The 6,637-nt window shown below is 39.3% G+C and overlaps 1 protein-coding gene across 1 annotated transcript; it reads right to left on the reverse strand.

The window, feature by feature from the left end:
- Positions 1 to 438: 438 nt before the first annotated feature.
- LOC148842487 (glucan endo-1,3-beta-glucosidase 13-like) lies at positions 439 to 6,107 on the reverse strand. The gene is made up of 4 exons (XM_088958099.1): positions 5,582 to 6,107; positions 1,711 to 2,979; positions 1,106 to 1,136; positions 439 to 1,001 (listed from the first exon to the last, which is right to left on the reverse strand). The coding sequence occupies exons 1-4, from the start codon at positions 5,640 to 5,642 to the stop codon at positions 875 to 877; spliced, it is 1,488 nt and encodes a 495-aa protein (XP_088814225.1). The 5' UTR covers positions 5,643 to 6,107; the 3' UTR covers positions 439 to 874.
- Positions 6,108 to 6,637: the final 530 nt, after the last annotated feature.

Here is a 6,637-nt window from a genome sequence, read left to right on the forward strand (position 1 = left end):
CGACATTTCAAGCGTATCGATATTTTCAACTTTAGATTCAAGCCCATGGGCTCAAATCTGTGTTCAAGTCCATTCGGGGGCTGGGTTGGCCAATCAGACTACTAGGCTCATGAACAGTCCCTACCCTTAGGGAGCAAAATTATAAATATATTCGACCTTCGCTCCTTTCCCAAACAATGTAAGACAAAAAATCTTCCCATACACTCAAGGGTGAGAAAAGAAAAAGACAAATAGAAAGAGATTCTTGAAAATTTGGATCTCCCTCCAAAACCCTTAAATTCCGAATGGTCTATTTCCATAATTCGTATAATCTCCTGCATCCAAATTTGGGATTTCAAGTTGAAAAGAAAATCAGCCACATAAGCGTCAGGTTTATCTGAGAATGCAAGTCAAAAAAAAAAAAAGGATTATATATATACTAATAAAATGAACAAGAAATGGCTACAAATAAAAAGGGCTTAAACATAACTGATACACTTTTAATTTCTGACTCTTAAAAAAACCATAAAGATGGGAAATGGCAAATGGGTTACCGAGAATAGACACACTGAATTGGTAGCCAAAGGGATACAACTCAAATGACACCAAAATTTAACCTATACCCAATGACCAACCAATAATTAACCATGGTGTCACAGTCACAGTAGCACATATTTGAACACGACTATGCATGCATTTACAGATCTACATCCTAATCCAATATACCAATATAATATTAATATAAGTAACTTGGAATATAGATTTCCTCTACAACACTTGTAACTTGGAAATGCAACTTCCCTCTCGAACGCATCTCCCTGCATGTAACAGGATATTTTCTCCAAAACTTCTTCCCATCCCAGGCTTCTTTTAAATTTTTAACACCGCCACAAAATCAGAAGAATGAGAGAGAGAGGGAGATCATAAGTAGGAAACCAGTCATCCATGCAGAAATACTCAAGTCTATAGATGGCGAACTTGAAAGAGATGCTGTGACATTGCTTGCAGCGCTCGTATTACTCCTGTGCAAAATTGAAAGCAAAAGATTTTCTTAGCTCAGTGATAAACTATGCCAACACTAGAATAAGGAAAAGGAAAGATTATTATCTCACTGAGATATACGTACCCAAATGTCATGTACAAGCAATTGTCGTAGCCTGCACACATTACACACGGTAATGATGAGTCCAAACCCAGTCCCAGCTCCAAGAAACAAATCCAGACAGACATGTACAAAATAATTGTAGGTATTATGACAAACAAGACAGTTCCAGGAGGGTTTTATGACAAGTGGAAAATCTTCTAATCTTGCAGACCCATTCCATTTCTGATCATGTACTTGATTTAGAACGGAACAGAGATGAAGAAAGTACAAAATAATGATGAGTCCAAACCCAGTCCCAGCTCCAAGAAAACAAACAAGACAGTTTCATGAGGGTTTTATGACAAGTGGAAAACCTTCTAATCTTGCAGACCCATTCCATTTCTGATCATGTACTTGATTTAGAACGGAACAGAGATGAAGAAAGTATCATTTGGTCATGATCATCCAACAATGAAAAAATTTGCCTTGATCAATTACTATAACAATAATTGGATTTTCCACTTACATGACCCCTTCACACAGCTGCCAAAGGGTATAGTGGTATACTCACTTGGAGAAGAAATAATGAAGGCCTTATTTTGAGAAGAATTATCACTAAAAAAATGTTGAATGCACAACATACTTACTTGGGTTCTTGTTAGTTTTCACCCCTGTACCTCCAAAGCTGCAAGCGACATCTGTAGCTCCATTTTGCTGGTAATAACTATTAAATGCAAAGGATGCATGAGAGACTAAAGTATCCGGCTGATAACAAGCCTGGCTAGGCTGGATGGCTGAACAATCCACATTCCCAGGGCCACAAGTCCAATCTAAAGCATTTTGCAAGTCAAGTTCCGAAGCAGTAGATGAAGCAATGCACCAGGTTCCATTAGAACTAGTAATGTTGCCCTCTGTAATGTCAACAGCCCCTCTTCCAGTCAAATCCACGCTGTATACACTTGTCTGGTCAGGATAAAATAAGCCCCAGTTCCTCTCAGATTCCAAGCCAGGTTTCCTGTTCTCATTGAACAATGAAAAGATATAGACATCAAGCTCTTCCCCAGGCTTTGCTGGTGTTCCTGTATCATTCACGACATGGCGAATTAGATTTGAGTTATAGGTTTGGGCATTATCTGGAGTTGCTGCAGTCTCTTTAGGTGATCCTTTGGAGGGCCACCCAGTCTCAGTAACCATTATTTTTATTGTTCTGAAATTTAGTGCCATCAGTGCGAAATAGAGAGCATCAATCTGGGCATCAAACATGTTTGTATAAAGCAAGCCCGTGTTTGGATCAATAACTTCTGAGGATGACTCAAATAGAGCATAATCTAGAGAAACTTTTGTAGGGGAGTCTCTATAAGCATAGTAAGGATAAATATCAACCATGAAAGGGGACTCGTTCTCTGCAAGGAATTCCAACATGGGTTTCAAGAAGAAGGCATGCTTTGGGTCAAAAGCGCCAGCAGATGGTGGGAATGATCGAGATAAGACTCCAAGAGAATGAGTACTAGAGACTTTAATCTTCTTGTGCAAACCAGCTTTTTTCAGAGCAGTGCGGACATTTTGCATGGCAGGTATGACAAGGGCTGAGATGTTGGTGGGGCTTTCAGTGACTTCTGCACCAACTGTTATATATGTAATCTTAGTGGCAGGATAGTAGGGCATGATGTTGTTTCTAAGCCATGTATCTGCATTGGATTGAAATTGGGAGAATGGCAGCAAATCTGAATTTGGAATCCCTATCATTAGTTCAACCCCAGTATTGGCAAAGGCCTTGAGAACCTGAATGTTGGAGTCGTATATCCTTACATATTTGATATTGTGCAGATGAACCAATCGGGCTACTTTATCAGGGGTGGGAAGATCATCAGCATTTCTTCCATAGCAGACTCCAATTGTGACTGCCCTGCAGAGCTCTGTAATAAAAAATGACAACTTTAGCAGCTTAGGGCAATATTGTAGGAGCAATTTCAACATTTCATGGAAGCAAAATTTTTTCAACTTTTGAAGCAATGAATCCTGTTTAGAATAAACACAAATGTCACAGATTATTGGTAAGAAAAATTAACTCTTGAAAAAATATGCTTTAAGAAAAATTGATCTCTTAATTTCTGTAGGCTGTAGGCACAAAGATAAAAAATTTAAAAAGGCAACGAGTTCTTTGTACTATACCTGTACAATTTATATTGAAGTTTATACCTTGGCTTGCATTGCCACTTGGGACTAAGGGCATACACCACTTAAGTTGCAAAATATGTAATTGTGGCCTAGGAATCAAAGCAAAATCTTGGAGCCTTGCTTTGAAGCTACATCATTTAAAGCCATACAACAAAGATGGTAGGCTTAAACACTGAAAAGAGCAAACCTATCAATCATAACAAAGCATGGGGAATCACAGGTCTCTGAATCACAATGTAAGCAGAGGTTTTGAATGTAGAGACTACCTAGTTCTCAAAAGTCAAAAACACAATACAGCAAACCACTTCAGTTTGACTAGCTTTACAACGGATTGATTAAATAGAGACCTGGCAGACAGCCACCACAAAGCCAACAGAACATAAATATGACCATCAGAACACATGGTAAAAACCAAGTTGGCCTGACTTTCCAAGTCCCAACCATCTTGGGATAACAAATTAACATGAGGACACACAGATTTGATCATTTGAGTCTGAGAGAAGCCACATTGTGCAAGAAAACGATGAAGGTTTGGCCTGTATCCAGTCCACTCCTATCAATTCTGGACAGCTGGGCCCAGCACTGGGTAATGGCCCTTTTATCAGTTCCCACAAGACATCATGATCAGCCACCCCAACCAACATACACAAACCTAAATGTCTCCAATGTTGTCAAGGCTGTTTGGTGAAGTAACATTAATTTTGGCACCATCACCAGATGACAAGATGAAGGAAACCTACGCTTCTGACCACTTAGTTGCGTGATTAATCAAGTGATTCAAACTATTATTTCTATTTCTATTATTCTAGACATTATGCGTCTAGATGAATCCGATGGAAATATGGAATAATAAATTCAAAACACTATTATAAAACTGCATTGCCAGACCATTATCAAATTTCTCATCAGAGTAGTTAGCACCTACTCTCTGACTACATTTTCATAATCTGCACGCTAACTTTTGTTCAGTAACCATTTGAATGAGGTCATACACATCAATCTCCCAAGAAATATTATCTAACTCTTCACCATCAATAAATGTTGAGGTAATCATCTTTCATAAGACACATTAAATGGTTGTTGTATCTTTATCCACAGAATGTGTTACTCTAAATTTAATATCTTCGTTGGAGAAGGTTACAACGTTTCTCATCTACCTATCCATCTCATAGCTGTAATCTAGTAGGGCGCCTCTCTCTCCCAACTCCTCTGTAATTTCTTCTTTGTAGGACTCACTACCACATTTATCATCCAATCATATTTGATGCTCGCTAATCCAGCTTCCATGTCAGTTGAACCAAACCTCTAAGGCTCTAATACTGCAGTTCAAAGGATGGCTATAGGAGTTAATGGCAAAAATAACTGCTTTAAGTACTTCCCTAAAAGCTTAAATGCTTCATAAACTCAACACTGGTCATTACGTTGGAGACGCTGTCACAGTGCAATTGTTCAGTGTGACATATTGCACCAAGTTGAAATGTATACTTAGCATGGATAAAATCCAGGAATTGCACGCATAAAATAAGTACAGATAAGGAAGCCAGGGAAATAATAGATAAATAAAATCCCATGTTATTCTTGCTCAGTCCTCCACAACAAACAACAAGCAACAACCTCAAAGTCGCAGTAAAGATGGAACAACAGAGAAGCCAAACTTGGCATTAATAATCTCAAAGTAATGTACAAAAGCTATTAATTTCCGAAACCATCAACAACCAACATCTAGCAATAAGTAGCAAATCAACTTAGAAAAACTAGGGGAGGAAAAACACAAACACTTCCTTGTTACAAACACTTCCTTGCTAAGCATTTCTGAAGGAAAAAACAAAAAAACAAAAAAAGGCCTTCCTCCCTGTCCAAGTCTTGGCATTATGGGAAAGAAAGGAGGGTTTTGCTCCAAGTTACAAGATTTACAGAAGAGAGAACTGTACGAATGAAAACGATATTTGAACGGACAGAAGTTAAAGTAAACATCAAGGGAAGACCATACCCAAAAAAAAAGTGTTCGCACGGTTACACCCAACAAACAAAAATGAAAGATATCATGGAAGTATGATAACAGTAGCCCAAATCAGAGAGAAAACACCCAAGACAAACTGCAGATGAAGATTAGCTTAAAATGCTCTAAGATATTAAGCAATGCAAAAATGGGAGCAAGAAAAAAGAAAAGTAAAAAAATAAAAAGTCGGACTAAGTAACAGAAACTGAAGATTTTATGATGAGTGAAAAGAAAGTAGAAGGAAAAAAACAAAATGTAGTCAAATAACATTAAGAAGAGAGGTATGGAAGCTCAAAACCATAAGAGAAAATGATCTGAAGGGCGATTAATGCAAGACGGACCTGTATAGAAAGAAAGTAGCATTAACAGCAATGGAGTCGCAGTCACAAATGCTCTCGCCATTCTTCCCCCTTGCCACCACTAACTTTACTTCCCACCTTCTTTTTCTTTTTCTCCTTTTACTTTAACACCTCTCTCCCCCTTCACCAACCTTTTTCTTTTCTGTGTCCTGAAATTCCGATTGTAACGTTGGATTTGGCGTTGCCGAGGAGATACCTTCTCTCCCTTTCTTTACACTTGCACAGTTCCACTCACTCTCTCTCCCTCTCTCGAGCTCCGAGTGCGAGACAGAGAAAGAGAGAGAGTGGTCAGTAGGGGAGGGAAAAAAAGAGTTTGGAGGGGGAAGGAAATGGACGAGCTGGTACGGGTGCTTCTGTTGGTGTCAGCATTCGAAGCGGACTTGAGGCAGTTTTCTCAAATATGGTTTAGTGAGAGCATGTCGATCCCGTAGCTGTAGTATGTATGTCTGTTGCCTGTTGGACTTGAGACACAGATATGCATCGAAACAACGAAACACACTGACACTACACGCCATTTCAACGGTAAAATAAAAAGAAATAAAGCGAGAAATTCTTGGTTGGTTCGGTTGGCGATTTAGGTCTATTGTATCCAAAGTTCCAAATCTATAATAGTATCCAAGTGTTGAACGGGAGGACATGAAGCCTCCGTCACACCCTTACATCAACCCCATCAAGATCAAGCACACGAGTCATGACCCCCATGAACGGAGTTTGTTTTGTGATGTAGGCAGAGGGCAGGCCCCACCAGCATTCCGTGAAAGACAGTTGACAGCGAAGATGAGAAGACAGCTGGATTCTGACCATTTGATTCTTTCCTTTTGTTTCATCTGGGAGAGTAGCCTGTAGACGTATGGCTTGACGTGGACCTGGCTAAGAATTGAGGGCTAAGTTCACGTGGACCTGGCTAAACCCCATGAACGGGGTTTGTTTTGTGATGATGTACGATCTGGAAGCTCCTAGCTGGAGAATTGCTTGGATGTATTTGCATAGTGAGTTGGATCAATCTGTAAAACAGTGGTCAAAGTGACCAGGATGGAA

This window comes from Nelumbo lutea, chromosome 8, assembly GCF_056320005.1.
Source record: "Nelumbo lutea isolate HS-2025 chromosome 8, American lotus-T2T, whole genome shotgun sequence".
Classification (NCBI taxonomy): domain Eukaryota; kingdom Viridiplantae; phylum Streptophyta; class Magnoliopsida; order Proteales; family Nelumbonaceae; genus Nelumbo; species Nelumbo lutea.